Below are 21139 nucleotides of genomic sequence, written 5' to 3'. Positions count from 1 at the left end.
TTGTGACACCCAAGGGTGGCCTCTACCGAGGTAGCCAGATGCAGAGTGAGGGCTGGTGACAGGAGGTCTGGTCTAGCCCCCCCCCCCCTCCAGTCGCTGATCTAACAATGCCAGGAGCTCCTTGCCTCTCTGGACGCCAGCTGCAACTAGCCACCCGGAAACCTCAGCCTTGCTGCCCAGCCCAGCTCTGCCAAGGAGAGAAGAAACCATGTGACAGGCGCGCCCCCTGGCGGCGCACGGGCCTGGAGGAGGCACCCGGCATGCCTGATCCTCCAGGTGAAGTGGTGCCCAGACTTCTTGGACTCAGTGACATTTCCTCTTCTTGGACACCAGAGCAACTCAGCCTCAGAGATGAGCGGCCAGGCTCCAGAGTCACACAGCGGATCCGAATCTGCTTTCTTGCTTTCTTTCTCCTCCTCCTCCTCCTCCTCCTCCTCCTCCTCCTCCTCCTCCTCCTCCTCCTCCTCCTCCTCCTCCTCCTCTTCTTCTTCTTCTTCTTCTTCTTTTCTTCTTCTTCTTCTTCTTCTTCTTCTTCTTCTCCTCCTCCTCCTCCTCCTCCTCCTCTTCCTCCTCCTCCTCCTCCTCTTCCTCCCCCTCCTCCTCCTCCTCTTCCTCCCCCTCCTCCTCCTCTTCTTCTTTTCTTCTTCTCCTCCTCCTCCTCCTCTTCCTCCCCCTCCTCCTCCTCTTCTTCTTTTCTTCTTCTCCTCCTCCTCCTGTTCCTCCCCCTCCTCCTCCTCTTCTTCTTCTTTCTCCTCCTCCTCCTCTTCTTATTTTCTTCTTCTTCTTCTTTCTCCTCCTCCTCCTCCTCCTCCTCCTCCTCTTTTGTTTGTTTTTTGAGACAGGGTTTCTCTGTGGCTTTGGAGGCTGTCATGGAACTAGCTCTGTAGATCAGGCTGGTCTTGAACTCACAGTGATCTGCCTGCCTCTGCCTCCCAAGTACTGGGATTAAAGGCATGTGCCACCACTGCTGGCTCCTGCCATTTCTAAGTTACAAAATGCCAGAATCTTTTAAAAATAATTATTTATTTTTATTTTATGTACACTGGTGTTTTGCCAGCATGTGTCTGTGTGAGAGTGTCAGATCTTGGTAGTTACTGATAGTTGTGAGCTGTTGTGTGGGTGCTGGGAATTGAACCCAGGTCTCCAGGAAGAACAGTCAGTGTTCTTAACCACTGAGCCATCTCTCCAGCCCTGAAATACCAGAATCTTAATATTCCCACCCCCAAAATGGAGACAACCTTCTTCCAGGGAACTGAGAACAAGGCTCCAAAGCAGGAAACTTCAGATTAATGATGCCCAGTTGTCCACAGTGAGAGCTGGCATCAGGACCGTTTGTTGAGAAGAAAACGTGTTTGTGTTCATTTCATTCATTCATTGTTGTTCTCACGCATACTGACTGGTATCGTGGTAGACAGAACCAATGGTCCTCCAAGGATCCCCACACCCTAAACTCCAAAACCTGTGACTAAATTAGGTTATATGAGAACGACAAGATGTTATATAAATAAGATGTGACTAAAATAGGTTACACGTGAACGACAACATAAACTATGATGTTGCTAGTGGGCTGGCTTCACAACATGAAGATATTGCCTACCTGGGTGTGGAGACAAACCAGTAATCACTCTTTGGGAGTTGAAGGCAGGAGGCTCCCCAATTCAAGACCATGCTTGACTTCATGGCAAGTTTCAGGGCAGCCTGAGCTATGTGAGACTTTGTCTCAACAAACAGATGGAACGCTAAGCCTGGATTATCCAGGTGAAGCCGGGTTTTTAGTTCCAGGGAAAAAGAGCAGTGGATGGGGAGAAGGAATAGTCAGAGAGAAATTTGGCTGTAGAGAAATGCAGCATTGCTGGTTTTGAAGATGAAGGAGGCCTCCTCTAGAAGACAGGGAATAAAGTGAGTGTGTGTTCTCCCCTAGGATTCCCAGGAAGGAAGGCAGTTTTACCAACACCTTGACTTTAGCCTAATGAGACCTGCGTTGTCAGAGACCTACGGGCTAAGAACTACAGAATAAGCGGGCTTGTCCCTAGACTTCAAAAGGAGAATTGTTACAGCAGCAACAGTAAACTAATACAGTGTTCTCGAAGATGCTCCACACCATTGGAACAGATGGCCACTGTCCATGCATTAAAGCATCGGGGAAGCAAGGCCGTAGCTACTAGGAGTTCACAGTCAGGACTGCAGAAAGGTAGCTGTGATGGATGCGCCTCCTGCTGCAGCCCTAAATGAGCTTCACTTCCTCTTCGACCTCACAAGAGTCCTGGAGCATGGTGGAACAAGACTGCCAGGCATCTCTTAGTTCTGGGTGTGAACTGACTTCTGGGAGCTCCACTCATTGGCAGAGGAAACGGTGGAAATGACAACTCATAATTGCACTGCACTTGACAGCTGGCATTGATCTTGGCAGTCACGCTTCTCTTGCTGCCCACAATGAATGGAGGATGGAAGACAGGTGCCCTGGAAGGCTGGTGTGTGCGGATAAACAGATATTCCCGGCCCAGAGGTCTTGCAGCCGGCTTAAAATAAGAAAACCAAACCTACACATCTGAAGATACTAGTGACCAAGAACCCCTGAAGTTGAGGCCAGAACCATGCACTAGGATATAGTGCTTTCCAGATCTGTGCTTTTAAGGTGACATCAGTGTGCATCGCTAGTTCAGATCAGAAGATGCACTCTCAGCTCCCAAGGTTTCTGGCCCGGGTAGAGCCTGCACGGTGTCCGCGGCTACAGTGCAGCTCCGGGTTGTGCAGAGCCTTCCACATGAGCAGCATCTCATAGGGAGCGAAGCGGTGCACCACCAGCAGCTCGCGATACATGCAGGGATCGAAGGAGGAGCGCTTTGCACCAGGCAGCCGGACGCCGAAGGGCCGGATGCCTTCGTGGCTGCTGGGCTTCAGGCCGGCCTGCTGCAGACACATGCCCATGTAGGCGTCGTCGATGGGGAAAAGTGGGACATGGCGCGCCGCGCTGCGCAGCTCGCGGGCTGTGCGGCTGGACAGGAGGAAGCCGCCGCCGCTGCAGTACACTGGGTAGGCCTTGCCGGGGAAGAGCTGCGGGGGCACGAAGTACTTGCTCCAGCTGTCGCGGATGGGCACAGAACCGTCCATGAGCTGCCCAGTGAAGAGGTGGCTCTCGGGCGACTGCACCTCCAGGAAGTGCAGCACGTTGGCCGTGTGCACGAAGACATCATCATCGCAGCTGAGCAGGAAGCTCGCACCCGGGCAGCGCTCCGCTGTCCAATCCAGCAAGTGCAGGTGCTTGAGCGAGAGGTTGAGGAAGGTGTCCTGGAAGTCCCACTGCAACACGTCGCCATGCTCGCGCGCCTCCAGGTCCAGCAGATCGGCCAGCTGAGGTTCGCGCGCTGCCTCTTCGGGAGGGGAGGTCCCCAGCAGGAAGAGGCGACGCACCTGTCGCCCGCTGTAGCTGCGCTCCTGGCCCCACGTGCGCCGGATCAGCTCGCGCCGCTCGTAGTTCGCAGGTGACGACTTCACCGCCAGCAGCAGGAAGACGCCGCGGCGGCCGGCGCACTTGCGGGGCGCGTCCCACAGCTGTGGGAAGCGGCGGCAGTGGCGGTAGCGTAAGAAGTCTTGGATCCGAGCAGGCAGCTGCTGGAAGCCAGCAGTGAGGTTCACAGAGGCGTTGGCCATGCACGGGGGCACCGGGAGGTGTGGCGACGGTTGCACCGCAGCTGCAGAAGACCAGGGAGCAGCGGTGGTGCCCTCAGCTTTCTCCCGTGTAGACATCTGAAGGACCCACTGGTGCAGCCCCACGAAAGTCACGCCCACTAAAAGGAAAGCCAGTGTCTTGGAATTCTTGGACTTGCGGCAGAATCGAGCCATCTGCGGGGAGGGGGGGGAGGGGAAGAGACACACAAGTCACAGATGAGCCAGTAATCTTCGATACCAGTGGGATGCCTCTCTGTCGCCATCAGGTCTTTCCCAGAATATGGCTCAGCCCTTTCTCAACTCTTCTAAGAGGTTAACTGAAGTTGAGATCTGCATGCTGCATGCCTTTAGTCTATCCGCACAGGAGAGTCGGAAAAACAGGAGGACCCAGAGTTCCGGATTATCTTTAGCTACATAATAAGTTCAAGGCCAAACTGGGTTACAGGAGACCTTGTTTCAAAAAACAAAAACAAAACAACCAACCAACCAAAACAAAAGCAAACGGTGCTGGTGCAGCTGGTATAGTGCTGTCTAGCATGAAGGAGGCCCTGGTTTGGGTACCCAGAACTGCATAAACTGAGTATGGTGGCTCAAACCTGTAACCCCCGCATTCTGAGAGACAGGCAGGACAATCACTGACCCAAAACAGAACAAGGAATTCCTGAAGACTGAGCATTGTAGGTCTCCCATAGGGAGTGCTTGCACCTCCATAGCTGTTTGTCATGGCTGATGCACACCCTCCGAGATGTCACCCAGCATGGCAGACGCATGTTCAAAGGTCCATCTTGCTGTGAGTCATCATGCAGCCCTTTCTCATGAGCGGTACTACTATTCACTCATTTGCTCAACCAGAAGCCCCACAGCTCTCCCCTGACCTCCTCAGAGTGCAGATCTCCCCCCCCCCCACACACACACACTCGGCTGGTTCTGAATTCTACATTTCTCTCTGGTTTACCCTCTCCATCTCCACCTGCCTGGATCCAGTGCTGGCTGGGAGGACAGCATAGTGAAACAAATACTGCTTACTAGGACATCCTCCTTCATGTTCTAGTGCTAGGATTACAGGGATGGCCAGCTGCCACTCTCTGTCTGAACAATGAGGGTATGCACACCATCTGCTTGTTTACCAAACTCCTGACCTGGCAAACCACCTCATCTCTTCCTGCTCTGGAACTTGGTCCCGTGGTGTTTGCTAACCTGCACTGATCTCTGCTACCTTAATTACTCATCTTGTGGCACACTTGAAGAAGCGAAACCTTGAGAAAGTTTCAGTGGAGGCCAAAGGAGAGCAGGCAAACTGCCAGCCATTCCCCTTTTCCCCCCTTATAGCCCACCAGCATCCCTGGGGCAGGGATGGAATCTGTGTTCTTCACCATTGTAGGCTGAGGGGATGGTGTAGTGTGGTGAATTCTGCTTACTCGGGTTCAAATCCTGCTCCTGCTACTTTCCAGCTGCATAGTTAAGCAAGCAGACACAGGCTTGTCTCATACCTATCCTCAATTAAAAAATTATTTGAGACATGGATTTTCTTGCCTCAGCCTTCCAAGTGAAAATTATGGGTATATGCCACCACTCCCAGCTCCTCGGAAGAGGTTTTTTGTTTTTGTTTTTTCTGTTATTCTTTTGGTGCGTCTGGTATTGGGGAGTCAAACTGAAGGCCGTGTGCACACTGAGCAAGTGCGTGCCACTGAATCACATACCTGACTCTCTTAGAACTTTTAGTGAGAAGTAAATAGCAATGTCTATGAAGAAGTTAGTATACAAGCTGGGGAAGGGAGTTCATACCTATAATCCCAGACTCAAAGGCTAAGCAGATCATGAGTTCAGAGCCAGCCTAGACTATATAGTGAGACTCAAAGAGGGCCAGTGAAATGGCTTAGTGGAGTCATTGCTCCTAAGCCCAATGACCTGAGTTAGCTCCCTGGGATCCACAAGACAGAAAGAGAGAAATGACTCCTAGAGGTTACCCTCTGACCTCTGCACCCATGCCATGGCATGTATGTCACAAATAATTTTAAACAAAAATGACAACAACAATTAATGTTTAAAAGCCAAAAAGAAACAAGAGCTTGGTATAGTGCTTGGCACGCGGTTAAGTGTTCAGTAAATGTTAGCTAGTATGACTGTCAAGTATAGATGAATGTTCTAGAACATGTGCTTATCATATATTTTCAGACAGTAGCTTGCGATGATAGGCGTTACTGGAACGGACTGTACTGCAGTACTTGTTTATTATAGACCGTCCAGCGTCTAGCTCAGAGTGAGCACAGAGCAGGTCCTCAGGGTAGAGTGGCCACAGTTACTGTGCACACATGTAACTGTGTCGCTACTGCTAGAAAGGTCAGCTGTGGATTCCCACTGTTGCTCACAGTCCTGCCTCAGTGTTGATGCACTGGAGGAGGGACCGTGACAAGCTGTGCCATGTTACTGTCACAGCTACTCAGTGCACACGCGAATGTTTGGCAAATTCGGATCAGTGATCTCTTTTCTCTTTCCTTTCTTCTTCCCTCCCACCCCCCCCCCCCACATAAAAATGGCTTCACTTCATTGTCAGGGTCCTCCGGCCATCAACCAGGTACGGCTGCCTCACGTACTCATGAGAAAAGATGTGACTCAACCCTCATAGAGAGTACCTGACTCTGGACCACCCTGCTACCTGCCAAATTCCAGAAACAGACCTGCGGCTTATCTAGGATGTAGGCTTAAACAATAGAAGGTGGAATGTGGAAGATAAAGTTAGTCTGCAGTTAGGTTACCAGAGGACACAGGATGACCTACCCATCCCAGTGACCTTGGCTCTGCCAGGCTCATTGCAGCTGCAGCACATCCCCCATTCCTTCCCCTCCCCCTTCCCCTATATAAATCCCTTTGGGATGAATAAAGTTGTCACCTTGATCAGACTCCTGTCTTGGCATCCTTTCTTGTATCCCCTGCCCCCATCTTTCTCCTGGGTATCTACCAAACCCACATTGAATGTCCTGTGGGTCAGGACACTTCATCTTGTCTTAAGGCTGAGAGTTCAAAACTATCCTTGCTTTTCCAAGGTCAAAGTCATAAGACCTAAAGGTCTAAGGCTTGGCTACTGTAGGATGTTCGGTCCTAGGCATGGATGTCTTACTTGAATGATAAGAGATTTGGTCTGAGGAGTGGTTACTCTTAATTCTCCAGGCAAGATAATGAGAGAATTTGTAAATTTTGTAGATATCCTTACCCCGAAAAGTTACCACTGCAACTGTCTCAGAACTGTCCCAGTGAAGTGAAGGTGTGTTCCTGAACATGTTCTAGGTCAGCAGGACCTGTGGGCACCATGGTCTTAGAGCTGCTATTACAATGGTGGCTGTTAACTTCACAAGCAGCCGAAGTCACACAACTTTGGCATGCCAGCCCAGGCCTTCAGGACAAAGGTGAGCAGAGGCCTCTGGGTTGCCAGGTCCCTGGTGGGAGGGCTGAGCTTTGAAGCCTCCAGGCTTGAGAGCTGCCGCTATAGCGCCAGCTAATCAAGTGTATGGAAAATGCTAATTAATGCAGCCTGTCAGAAACTGCTTTAAGACCTTTTAGAAAGAAAGCAGATATCTGAATTTATTTGAATTTTTTCAGACATTGGATCCTCATACACTTAGGGGTTAACTGTAACTGCTGCATTACAAGGGAATTCAGTTAATTGGTTTATTCCAACAAACTAATGATGGCCTAGGGAGGAGGAGGGGCAAAGGACCTCCTTGGAATTGCTTTGGATGTAGTCATAAAGGGCACAAGGTCAGACAGTGTCTTAACAGGGATGCTTGGCTAGCTGTGCCTCCTGCCAGCCCCCAGAGCCTTTTGACAGGGAATGGCTGAAGCCAACATGCCTGAGAGCCCAAGGAGCCTCTATGGATGGTTTAGTAGCCTTTGGCAGAGGAGAAGACTCACAAATTCTCCTATTTTCATAGTTAAAGAAATCTAGAGAATGGAGGTTAATACAAGATTTGAAAAAAAAGTTAATGAGACACAGCCTCAGGGGGCTGTTGCTCAGCTCCACCAGCAAAAGTCTGTGAAAATGCAAATGAGACCACGTCAGCTAATGAAAGCTTTACAACTTGGATTAGAAAAGACTACTTACAAACTTTAATTTTAAAAAATTATTGGGAGATATGACCCTATTTAAAATTGTCTAAGGGGGATCTTGACCCCCTCGATGAGATTCTCAAAGGCAGTTGTGACCCTAGTTCCTCTAGACAGCTCATGGAAGCTGCTGGATAGGTGCTGACTGAAATGGAGTACACAATTGACATGCCAACGGAGCTTTGAAAACACAGCTTCAAAAGATAAGCAAAGGGGAGTTAGTTGTACCCCGAGTCTCCACATAATGCATTTAAGTCATGTATTCTTGATTTTAAATGTTCTGAATGTGGATGCCCATGAACAGTCTGCCATGGACAGATTCTGACATGATGGCACTCAAGCAACTTTTGCTCAAGTCAAATGGAAAGATTCTTGTACTGGATTATGGAAAGGACCCGTCCTGTTTTAACAAGGGGTCGAGGGCATGTTTGTGTTTTCTCGCTGGATAAAACAAGGCTCAATGGCTGCAGAAGGTATGGTGAGGTGTGTGGAGCAGAGCAATCCCAGACCTCATGATACAGTGACTGTTGGAGACCCCCCAAATGAATTTGACCTGACCCTCTGATGTCATATTTCTGCAGATGGAGAAGGGAAGGAGACTACATTCGATGGTTTCCAGTTTCTTAACAAACCTGCTACACCAACTCCCCAAACCTCTGTGTGTTTTAATTGTCCTGTATCCATCCAAGACCTGAATGTCCAGCAGTTTATCCACAGCTTGGGACATAGAACTCATCTTTACCAGTAAACACTCATTTCTGATGTTGCCTCGGAGACCTCCCCTCTGGGGGAAAAGGACTCGTTAGGATAATTGAACACCATTCTGGAGGGGATGTGTGGGTAAAGCCCCTCTGCAATATGTGAGGGGTTGACAAAAGCATTGCTGCTGGAATTCAGTACTCAAGGACTGTAGTATCCCAAACTTAGCTTTGGAAATTGGAAGAAGCAGTAATGCATCGGACTTGGAGAGAGGGAAGAAGAAAAGGTTCAGAATTGTGGAGCTACTCGTACTTCATCCACCACAAGAAAATTTTATTGTCCTTTGATTGAATTGAAATTATGAGAATTTTAATCTAGCTAATTATGTGACTATTATTAATAATCATGCTGTAATTATTGTTTGTAACCTTTCCTGTGCTATGTAAGCATTAATGAATGAAAAAAAGACAGAGCTCATTCTGACAAGAAGTTGACATGATGGGAATGAGTCATTAGATACGATGTAATTAAGAAGGCAGATTTAGACTTTGATACAGCTAAAACTACTGGAGACATCCCAGACCAATTAAAAAAGGTCATTTCGTTTTGGTCATCCTTTATTCCTTTAGTAGGAGTTGTAGCTATAAAAGCATGTGTATTGCTTAACATTTTCAAGCTTGCGTGTGAACTCTCTATGAAATGTTGGCTCAGAGGTGCATGTCATCAAGCTATGTACGATCCTCTAATCTTTTTTATTACAGAGGCTGGTAGTCAAAGACAGGTAAGACCTTTTAGCTTCCAGGAGACCTAAGACTGGTCACGCATGACAGAATGTGTGTTCCAATGATGAGTAAATCTGGAAGGTAAAAGAAGACAACCTAAGACAGACACAGTTTCTGTCCTGTGGCAGAAGCACAGGTGTTAATTAAATGTAGAAGGAGGAATTGCCGAGGTCCATAAAAATGACTTTGCTTCATCTTGGCTTAAGGTCAGAGTTCAAAACTATCCTTACTTTTCCAAGGTCAACATCATAAGACCTAAAGGTCTAAGGCTTGGCTACTGTAGGATGTTCAGTCTTAGGTGTGGATTCTTACCTGAATGACTAAAGATTTGGTTTGAAGAGTGGTTACTCTTAATTATCCAGGCCAGATAAGGAGAGATTTAGTCTAAGGTGTGGTTACAAAATGTTTGAAAAGTGTGTTTCTTCCTTGTATCTTGATAAAGTCTTTCGCCATTCCCTCCCTTTTGGTTGGGGTATTTAAGAATGTTGAAGAATTAACAAGAATGTTGAAGAATAAACTTAGAGCATTCAGTATTCGCTGGATTTCCTCCTGATTCTATCCTGTGTCTCTCTCTTCCTTAGTATCTTTACCTGCCATTCTTTCGATACACACTCTCCCTCTCAGGTACGGACTGAGTAAGACAGCTGGGTCTGACTGAAGCCCCACAAAGACGGGTTACTGCCCCCAGACTGGCCCTGCAAAATGGAGTTACTACAGATGGTGCTACTACACCTTTCCTTCCTTCTTTCCTTTCTTGTCCTCCTTCTTCTGACAAGGTCTTATGTACACCAGCCTGGCCTTCAAACTCATGTATCCAAGGATAACCTTGAACTTCTGATTCCCCTGCCTCTAAGTGCTAGTTACAGGCATGTGCCACAATGCCCAGAGTATGTGGTACTGGAAATGAAACCCACTGCTTCATCCATGCTGGGCAAGCACTCGAGGTCAACTGAGCTACACTGGCAGCCTATAAAGACTTTTTTTCATGAACAAAAGAATGAAATATGAATGAACACAGGATTTGGAGTCTGAATAGCCGGGCTTGAGTCTCAGCACTTTCCATGGATTACTTAATCTCCAAGGTATTGGAACTATCGGCATCATACTGACCCCATCCCCTGATGATAAGCGGGACACACACAGTGGCATGCCACGTCATCGCTACATCACCGCTATGGGGCTGCATAATGACTCAGTACGCATGTGTAAGCTTCCCCTTTTAAGTGACCACCTCCACGTGGCCGCTCTCTCTATGCTGTCCCCTCTCTCCTTTCTCCCCTTCCTCTCCACTCTCTTACACTCTCCATGCTCTTACTTCTCTTACCCCTTCTCTCTACAACCCTCTTCTCATTTCTCGTGTCGGTCTCCCCACTCTCCCGCCGCTGAAATAAACTATGGTTCATACTCTCTGTGGCTCGTGTTCCATTGTTCCAGTCCTGGTCCCATCTCGCACTTTTCGCCTTTTTCTAATTTTTAAAAGTTTTACAAAAGAACAACATTATGGTTCCATGACTTGGATAGGCTCTCTCCGTGACCTCTCTGGCTGCCCGCAGGCGGGCAAGCGGGAACTCACGGGGACCCTAAAATTCAAGCCAACAACCCACTCATCTACCAGTTTGCTGTGACCTGGTACGACACCCTTTCTCCTGGTCAGTAAATTTCCCACGGATGAGGTCCATCACCGCATTCCCTTAGCTGTGTCTTTCGACTTCAAGCCTTCAGTGGTTTCACCCCCTTTTTGGAGTTCTGTACCCTATCGCTTTGCTTTTTGGGCTCCTTCTGCCCTTGACAGCGATCTCAGGCTGACGAGTTCTGAGGCTGGGCTGAGCCATCTTCGGCTACACCCATGGGAAATAACTTCAAACTGGGAGTACCAGCAGCGGACAGGTAAATGGAAGGAGTTACTACTTTTCTTTTCTTTTTTTTTAGGTTTTTATGAGACAGGGTTTCTCTGTATTGTTTTGGAGGCTGTCGGTCCAGCCCGGCCTCGAACTCACAGAGATCTGCCTGCCTCTGCCTCTCGAGTGTTGGGATTAAAGGCGTGCGCCACCACCGCCCGGCTATTTTTCTAAGCTTCTACCTCCCTGCTGCCTTTCTGCCATGTTTCTTCTCCATGCAGATGCCAGGGGCTTACAGTGGCCTGCTCGGGACTCTCTGAGAGTTTTGACTCACAGTGAGGTAGCCTGGGCCAGCATCTGCTGGGGACACTCTGAGAGTTTTTCATTTTTTCCTCCATGAATGAGGTTTGAGGTTTTCGGGTTTTGTACTGACTGGTGCCCAGACCCACGGTGGAGTCCCTCGGGTTTTGTACCCTAGCACAGCTTCATCCATTTCTCAGACCTACGGTGACCTGTTTTGGATGCGCAGACTGCCACTTCTGTTTCTCAGACCTACGGTGGTCTTTTTTGGATGTGACATTCGTTTCTCAGACCTACGGCCCCCATCTTGACCATGTGACCTAGTTGTGGGCACACCCACTCAGTCTAGCCAGCTTCTGCTGACAGACGCAATTCTTTTCACCTTTTTGCCTCTAATTTCTTCTTTCACTGGCCCTGTTGCACGTGGCTTGTTTATGGAATACTGTGTCTTTCCAGGGCCCCCTGTTCTATCTGCAGGGGACCTGCTCTCCTGTCACTGACAGTTTAAGTCTACTCTGTCTCTTTAAATCTCCTGTCTGTTTGCTACAACGTGGGAATCAGAAACTACACTCTGGTTCTTCCTTCTTCCTTTTACCCAGTCCTGTTTAATGTATCTATATGTAGTCACTGCTTAAGTAATGTAAGGTAACTTTGTATACAATTTAAATTTAACTATGCTAAGTCTCAAATATTTTTAAATTGTTATATCTTTAAATGATGGTAAACATTTAAAGTGGCAAGGGTCTATTTCAAATTAACAAAATATTTATAGCACCCAGTCCTTTCTGTAAACTGTTTACAAAGGTAAAGATTCTATTACAAAAGGAGAATTTTCTCTAGCTACCTATGTGCCTAAGGCAAGTCACTAAAGACAAATTTTGTCTGCTAAGATATGCTAAACAGGCAGACAGTCCTCAAATGCTCAGAGATCTAGAGAACATAGCATTTAAATGTTTTATTACAAAGCTTTTTGTAACAGAGACAGGCCAGCTGCTGGCTCCACCCCTTTTCCTCCAAGAAGACTGGTGGGCACTGAAGAAACTCCACCCGCAAAAGTGACAACGGTGGCCACTGACCAACCCTGCTTTTCACCTCAATGACTGCAAAGGACTCTTCAGACCATGGACAAGAGGACAGTGGAATCGGCTTTTCTCCACGTTGCTTGGGCCAACAGTAGGGAAGTCTTCGTAAAAACCCTAATCCTCAGGTCTCACTCTGTCATCAGAAGGCAGGTGTCCTTAGAAGCCCCAGACTTCAGTAACTATGCAGGACATTGCGGGTGGCTGTGCATGCAGCCAGCTGGTTAGTCTCTGTTATTCTTTGATCATTAACTCAGGTAAAATTTTGACCTCAGGAGCTCTGATGCTTTTGACAGCTGGAAGCTTTGCCAGGTTAGGGCAGCGGCCAAGGCCCTAACTGTCACAGGACAGATTTCAGGAACAGGTATTTTAAGGTTTGTCCATATAAGATGGTAATTAAGGAGTATGAATTAAAGTTATGAAGGTCTAAGGATAAAAAGGCCTAAGTGATGACAAATAAAGTGAGTTGAGACACTACAAAGAATGAAACATGTTCCAGATTTCTCTCTTTCATTATGTTATAGTCTTAATATTAATAAAGTTCTGATAAGGTACTAATCCAACTCTAACAGAGTACTAAACAACTATGCCACTCTACAATCATAACTGCAAGGACAAAATTAAGGTACTTTTCATTGTCCTTTACCTGTCAGTTTTAAAAATGTTGATGCTTTCAGCCAAGTCGCTTCTAACATAAATATACTGCTAAATGTGTCTAAAATTTATGTTTTCACAAATTCAAAGGATTCTTGTAAGTTTCAGGGAGCTGAATTGGACCCACCCAAACAAGTCAAATTCACTCCAGATATTATTCAATCTCTCCCTGGTCCTGGGACTCCCTTCCCTCATCTTGAAATCCCCTCAAAAATCCTTCCTTCCTCTTACAATCTTCCCCTCAAATACCAGGACCTAAGAAAAAAATTTTTCTAAACTTAACCTTGTCTTCCACTCTGCTAGCATCTTGCCAGGTCTAAGAGGCGCCAGAGAGTTTCATACAGCCTGGACTGCGATGGAGCAAACAGCTACCTTACAATGTGGCAACATTCCAGCTTTCTCAGTTCCCCCAAAGATTGTCAACACTCCCCCAGGTCAGCAGGAAGCAGTCTTGAAAACTTGACATCCTTATTCCCTAGCTTGCCATGCCTAACAGCCCACCTTTTTAATAAAAATAAGAGGTCAGATTGTTGGAACCGACCCCACCGCCCTGACAAGCGAGATAGGCACAACGGCATGCCATGTCATTGCATCACCGCTATGGGGCTGCATAATGACTCAGTACGCATGTGTAAGCTTCCTCTTTTAAGTGACCACCTCCACATGGCCACTCTCTCTATGCTGTCCCCTCTCTCCTTTCTCCCCTTCCTCTCCACTCTCTTACACTCTCCATGCTCTTACTTCTCTTACCCCTTCTCTCTACAACCCTCTTCTCACTCCTCGTGTCGGTCTCCCCGCTGCTGAAATATACTATGGTTCATACTCTCTGTGGCTCGTGTTCCATTGTTCCAGTCCCGGTCCCATCTCGTGCCTTTCACCTTTTTCTAATGTTTAAACTTTTACAAAAGAACAACACAAGGTTTGAGTTTCCTCCCTCGTAAACACTAATGACATCTCTTAGCAAATGGTAAAGTGCCTTACAAATGCTAAACTACTATATTTTAGTTTACTTTTAATTTTTTGAGACTGGCTGATCTGAAACTCACTATGTAGACAAAGCTGGCTTTGCTCACGAAGATCTGGGATTTAAGCATGAACTGGCAAGCCCGGGTTATTTTACTATTTTTGAGACAAGGTTTCATTTGGCTTAGGCTAACTTTGAACTTCTGATCTTCCTGTCTTCATCCCTGAGGTTACAAGCACCTACTACTACTATTTTCATCTTAAAGCATAATTTAAAAGTATTTCTCTAAACCAGGTTTGGTGGGTGGCCACGCCCATAATCCCGCATTCAGGAGGCTGAGAAAGCATGGACTATACATAGCAAACTCGTTTTTTTTTTTTTTAACGTTTTTCAGCTCTTTGTGTAGAGTCACTTCTTGAAAGAAAAATGTTCTCAGTCTTAATGCTTCAGTAAATCTGCTTTTAAAGAAGAGAGCATTTCCTCTGCTAAGTCAGAAAAGGCTGGAGTGTAGCCAGCTTTCAATGTAATAGGGGGAAGGGCAGGCCCTTTCTGAGGGTGGAGCTGGCTCTCTCTGTGCTAGCACGTATAACCTCTGACTTGGCTCTGACTTGACAAGTATCTTCCCTTTGGTCCCTTTTTCTGGACTTCCCTTTTCTCAGACTACTCCTCCAGGTGCCGGGAGTCCCTTCTCCTCCTGGTCTCCACTGGCGCGGCTCCTGCCTCAGCTTGGACTTAGCTCCAGTACCATCTCCTTCAGGTCACTTCCTGGTGAGTCCAGGTCAACCGATCTGTCTTCTTCAGTGCCATGGCTACTGTGCTTGCATGAAAGAGGACCGTCTGTCTCTTGGGTGTGGGATTGGGCAGGTTGTCTCAGCAGCCCATGCTGTGGATTGATGTGACTAAGTACTTAGATGGATGTCTGCCACAGGTTAAGTGCCCCAGTAACCTTGACTCTCCTGGAGCCTGGCTTGCCATCCTCTGAGGGAGTGACTGAACCTTCTTCTGGTTCTCTGTCTGCAGCTCACTGCTTATTGCTTTACACTCGCAATATGGCCCTCTCTGCTCATAATCCACACTTCCTCCTTCCCAAGAACTATTCTGGCTATTTCCTGACCAAATGTCAGGGTCACCATCTAGTCCCCAAGCAGCACCCCAGAGTTCTCCTGGGGGAGTAATTGGACAGAAAACATGACAAGTAAAGTAACTTTTGCTATCTCTCGGTGTCTGACCTCTCCCCAGCACCCAGACCTAGCCACTTGGAGCTGCATGGACTATGAAGTTTTCTTCTAAGAAGGGAGTGGGGTGAGAGGAGGGCACAATTAATTCCCCAAAAGGATGACCCTGGGATTTGGTAGTTCAGTAGATGGCCCTGCTGCCAAGGCTGACAATCAAAGTTTGATCCCCAGGACATACATGGTAGGAGAGAGCTAACTCCTGCAAGTTATCCTTTGGCCTCTCTCTCTCTTCCCCCCTCTCTCCCTCTCTCTCTCTCTCTCCCTCTTTCTCTTCCCCTCTCTCTCCCCCCCCTCTCCCCCTCTCTCTCTCCCCCTCTCTCCCTCCACCCCCTTTCTCTCTCTTCCTCCCTCCCTCTCTCTCTCCCTCTCTCCCCTGACCCCACACAAATAAATAGATTTCTTCTCAGTAAGAAGCCCACCCCATCCAATCTTACCTTGTGTGTTTGAGAGAGGAGACTCTGTCCTGTGCCTTCCTTCCCAAACTGGGACAACCTTTGTTACACACTGGTTTCCACCCCCTACCCCACCCCCATGACGGTGACTTAGTATTCTTGCATTTAACCAATCCAGGCCATCACTCCTCCTCTTCAGGGGTAGGGTGACGGTAGCCACACGTTTCTTTAGTCCATGCAACTATCTGGTTGTTCTTTCAGCTCCGGCTTGCATGTGGCCTCCTCTGGGAGACTCTTTGAGCCCTCTGCTCACCTCTTGCTGTATATTCTTTGAGGGACTGCAGATAGGACGAACAACCATCTTAATTCGGACTGTCACAATGAGGGTTCTGTTAAGTCTTTGTTGGATACATTGCATGAGGTTTGGGAGATAGCTCAGTAGGTAAAGTATTTGCCACGTAAGCATAAGGCCGGAGTTCTAATCCCTAGAACCCTTGTAGGAAGCCAGTACACCTGTAATCCAGCTCTGGGGAGACAGACAAGCGTAACTGGGGGCTTGCTGGTCAGCTCCAAGTTAATGGCGGAAGATCCTGTCTTGAAAATTAAGGGGAAAAGTGGTGGAGGAGGATATCTGATGTCCCTCTCTGGTCTGCACATGCCCCTGAACATACATGTACACATGCATACTCTCTCTCTCTCTCTCTCTCTCTCTCTCTCTCTCTCTCTCTCTCTCTCTCTGCTCATATATATACTTTTAAAATACACAAATGACATCAGAGTATGAGTGCTGGAACATAGAGCATATGAAGATAATGTGGTATACCACCGAGTTACTACCTTTCTCCTTTCCTCCCAGTTTTAACTTGATCCTTTGGAAAGTTTCACCCAGTCCCAAGTACCCTGAATTTTGCAAGTAGTCAAGAGTCTATCTCACTGCTTCTGAGAACGCTTGGGACAGAGATAACCCCAGTCCTTAAAGAACTCAACATGTCTTTGGAGACAGAAACCATCTGGAAAATGAAAATGAAATTACAAGACATGAGTAGAATGGCAGAGGAAGCTTGGGGAAGTTGCTTTCTGTTAGGTGGAGAGTTTAATGCAGACAGTCAACCACAGTTGGTATTGGTATTTCTCAATATTCTGTGGTTTGACTCATTTCTTGTGCTGGACCCACCAGCCTCTTCTTGTGGCCATCTGTATTCTGTGAGTGTTAGGCCAAGGGCTGGCTTAGCTGCATGCCAAATTTTACAGCACAGTGGCCTCACTCGAACTTGAATGAAGTCATTCCAGATATCTTATTGATCAAACTGTCATAAGAACACCCCAGCCGGGCGGTGGTGGCTCACGCCTTTAATCCCAGCACTCGGGAGGCAGAGGCAGGCGGATCTCTGTGAGTTTGAGTGGGGCTGGACCGATAGCCTCCAAAACAATACAGAGAAACCCTGTCTCGTAAAAACCAAAAAAAAAAAAAAAAATAAAGAACACCCCAGATGAAGAGGTTAGAGAGTTCCAGAAATTCATGGTGCTATCTAACCAGTCACATTGAGGTCTGAAGATGGTGAGGAGTTCCCACAGCAGACAAGGAGAGGTCTAGAGGGACAGGGTGAACTGGGCAGGAGAGCATGCCTGTGAGACACTCAAGTTATACATACCATGGATGGAGGAGCACTAGTCCGGAAGACACAAAGAAACTTGGGAGGGCTGGGGAGAAGGACCTTGAATGATAACTGGACTTTCACTTGATTCTTTGAAAAATTTCACAAGTCCTTATCTATGCTCATGAGTCTATTATATCAGCCTACCCTGGAGGCAAGGTTGATAGAGGGGAGATAATCAAAGGCCGGGGTTGCGGGAGTAGTGCCTAATGCTGAGGCCTAAGTAGGTAGGGGCTCTCTGAGTAGAGGGGTGGGCATCTTCCTGGCTTGGTGACTTACAGAAGGGTCTGCATGAGATGAGTGAGGGGTGGGAGCAAGGGGAGTATTGGGAGGCAGTCTGGGAGGGGAGCAAATGTTTCTAACAGGCTTTGTCTAGAAGAGCAGGAAAGTCTAAAGGCTTACTGGACACTTCATAGAAGGGCAGAGTTCTGAAGAGGCTGAATCGCCAGTTAGATCTGGGCAAGAACAGTCCCAGGAAGAGACTCCACCACATTCCTCTCCAAGACTAGGGCCCACCATTCTTGAGACTATGTCTGGGTAGCTGACTGTATTTGAATCCATTTTCTTTAGGCCCCCTGAAGACTCTTTTTTTTGTTTGTTTGTTTGTTTGTTTGTTTGTTTTTCGAGACAAGGTTTCTCTGTATTGTTCTGGAGGCTGTCCTGGAAGTCGCTTGGTAGACCAGGCTAGCCTCGAACTCACAGAGATCTCCCGAGTGCTGGGATTAAAGGCATGCGCCACCAACGCCCGGCCCCCTGAAGACTCTTAACAGAAATGTTTTCTGTGAAATCTGACAGTAAGTTGAGGTGGAGGGAAGGATTCCTTGGGATAAGTACGATCGGTATATAGGACCTCTTGTAAATATTGCCAGCTGTGGAGGAATCTAAATAAGGATAGCATAATAAAATCCATTTTAGTATTCCTACTGTATTCTTAGTGACTAACACTTAGTTAAGCTTCTATGTCTCTGTGCCTGATTATCTTCCTGTACAGCATACTTTCAAGGCCTGTAGTCCAGGCTCTCCCACCCCCTGCCACCTGGCCTGCAGTCCAGACTCCCCCAGCCGCAGACTTGTGTCCTTGGAAAATATCCTGCCAAGACCAAGCTTCCTGCTTCAACCACTATAAGAACCCTTGTGAGAAAATAAAATTCTGCTGCTTGATCAGAAAGCCTGTTTTGCCGTCGTCTGTCTCTCATGTCTCTTGTCCCTTTCATTCCAGGTTCCCATGGGTTCGATCCCCGCTATGCCCTGCTGGCCAGGGCAATAAGGTTCTTAGAATCAAATGAAGACTCTAAGACCAACAGTAAGAAGTCTTCGGAGTGGCCACAACTGAAGTAGGCAAGGGTGGGGGGAAGAAGCAACTTTGAGAACATATACTCTGCTCAGAGGGGGATTAAAGCAAGCCTAATTCTCTCTTTACCTTCTCCTTTAGAGCAGGTGAGGTGAAAAAGACTTGGCCCACTCTCTATCCTGCCACACCTTAGTGTGAAAGACAGGAGTATAATAAGAGCCTTACTTCTTACTACTTCCAATATAAACAGGTGTTGTGGGCACAGGCAACCCCTGTTTATTCTAGGCTGCATGGATCAGTGAGAGGGATTGGGACGGGGCTGACCACTTGCATCTGCCAGAAGTTATGAGGTACTCAACAGTCCCAGACAAGGTAATATTATGACAAGAATACAAGGAAGTCACTGTTGGATTTATGCTACAGAGTGCCAATCCTACATTTCACAGATACAGAATCTAAATATTAGTCAAGTGACTTTGCCACAACTACACAGCTCTTCGGTGGAGGACCAGGACCCTAGCCAGGTTTTTATGTACACAGAAAGGAAATGATGTGTCTAGCAGAGGACAACCTGACCTCTGTGATTAATGCCTGTGAGCACCAGTTGGGTACTGAGCCCTCTCATGCCAAACATGTAGCTAGCTCTGCTGACAACCCTACCCTGCTCAGCCACTGGATCTCTCCAGGCTTTTGGGTGGTATCTCTTTGGGTTGAGGGTCTGTGGATTTTCACAAACCTATGCGGATCTGTATGAGAGTCTGGGATTGGAGGACCTGAAAGAATGGGGTGGACTACAGTCTAATGCTGTAGACAACCTCACTCGCGTTTCAGTGTACTTTTATGTATGAATGTAACAATGAAAACAATGATCCAAGGAAGGTTGTTTGAATTAAAAAAACATGATAAGAAAAACATGTAAATAGACACCAGTAAGCATATACTAAATATTAACAGAGCAGCCCTTTACCAGAACTTTCTCAGGACAAGCCAATCTAAAACCAATTAACCTGGCATGTACTATACATTATATCTGGGAAAACACAAAAGCAAGGTAGAAGGCTGCCGCGTCCACTGCGCAGCCTGTATCCGAGAATGTGGCGAGAGAGTGGGGATTGACTTGACGATACAGAGACCCGAAGGCTCCTCAAGAAGGCTCTCTTTTATTCCTACTCTGGCTGGTTATTATATACCCTGATACCAGAGGGATATGGGTGGGTCTGAGGAGGCAGTTAGTCTTTGGAAAAGGTCGAGGACAGGGCGGTTCCCTTGGGCAAGCCCTTTTCAGGAACCTATTGCCCCAGGCATTGTATTGTTTTTAGTAAACATGTTTTTAGTAAACATTGTCTTACAGCTGCCTACTCCCAGGCCGATGGGGAAGTGGGTCTCTGCTCAAGGTCTGGTGTCCCCACAGAAGGCCATGTACAGATTATGGGTACAATGAGGACAGCAGTCAGCATAGCTTTTCACCAGATTGGGTTCTATAGTTATGTTTCAATATCCAACAAGGGACTGGAGAGATAGCTCAGTGGTTAAGAGCACTGGCTGCTCTTTCAGAGGACCCAGGTTCAATTCCTAGCACCCACATGAAAGCTTACAACTGTCCGTAACAAATAAAATCAAACAAACAAGCAAATAAATACATAAATAAAGCAAAACAAAAGGCCTGGTGGTGATGGCACATGCCTTTATTCCCCAGCACTTGGGAGGCAGACAGGAGATCTCTGGGAGTTCAAGGTCAGTTTTGTCTGCAGAGCAATTTCCAGGACAGGCTCCAAAGCTACAGAGAAACCCTGTCTTGAAAAACTAAAAACAAACAAACAAACAAACAAACACATAAGTAAAACAAAACCACTGTCTGTAACTTCAGTTCAAAGGGACTGGACACCCATGGCAAGACACCAATACACATTCAACAATAATAAGCATATCTTATAAATAGAAGAATGCAAATATTTGTCACAGAAGACACAAAATCATCTCCAAAAACAATCCAGGGAACAATATGTACTTGAGCTTCTCACAGTTCCTCAAGGCATTGCTCACCAAGTATCATTCTTCTGACCCTGTTCTGACAACTCCCCTTTTTTATCTTTTAAAGTAAGAACAGCCAGTGTGGTAGATAAAGCTGAGTGTTCTTGGGCATTTATTCTTGTTTGGAGCCATCAACATCCTAAGAAAAACATGAAAAGACATATGTTAAGTGTCATGATAGATACTAGAGCACAGTGCCTAATAATTTGCCACCAGGAACATGGAACAATGTGTTATAAGGCACCAGCAATTCCTTTTGTTATTCATCGTCCAGAAATTCCACACAACTGTGTAGTAAATGTCTGAGAAGCTGGGCGTTGGTGGCACATGCCTTTAATCCCAGCACTCGGGAGGCAGAGGCAGGTGGATCGCTGTGAGTTCAAGGCCGGGCTGGACTAACAGCCTCCAAAACAATACAGAGAAACCCTGTCTAGTAAAACCAAAAAAAA

General features: G+C 47.1%; 1 protein-coding gene across 1 annotated transcript; it reads right to left on the bottom strand.

Moving 5' to 3' along the window:
* Nucleotides 1-866: 866 nt before the first annotated feature.
* On the bottom strand, nt 867-15868 carry B3gnt6 (UDP-GlcNAc:betaGal beta-1,3-N-acetylglucosaminyltransferase 6). Its single transcript, XM_005074122.3, has 2 exons — nt 15756-15868; nt 867-3843 (listed from the first exon to the last, which is right to left on the bottom strand). Exon 2 carries the CDS (start codon nt 3841-3843, stop codon nt 2680-2682), a length of 1164 nt encoding a protein of 387 aa, XP_005074179.1. The 5' UTR covers nt 15756-15868; the 3' UTR covers nt 867-2679.
* Between the last annotated feature and the right edge of the window lie 5271 nt (nt 15869-21139).

Source organism: Mesocricetus auratus, unplaced genomic scaffold (genome assembly GCF_017639785.1).
Source record: "Mesocricetus auratus isolate SY011 unplaced genomic scaffold, BCM_Maur_2.0 Super-Scaffold_4256, whole genome shotgun sequence".
NCBI lineage: Eukaryota > Metazoa > Chordata > Mammalia > Rodentia > Cricetidae > Mesocricetus > Mesocricetus auratus.
The sequence above is the reverse complement of the archived record's forward strand: the minus strand, read 5'-3'. Positions and strand labels throughout refer to the sequence as shown.

What these genes read in the sequence shown, in the direction of transcription:
- B3gnt6 (XM_005074122.3), bottom strand. Translation starts at nt 3,843, where the DNA reads ATGGCTCGATTCTGCCGCAAGTCCAAGAATTCCAAGACACTGGCTTTC.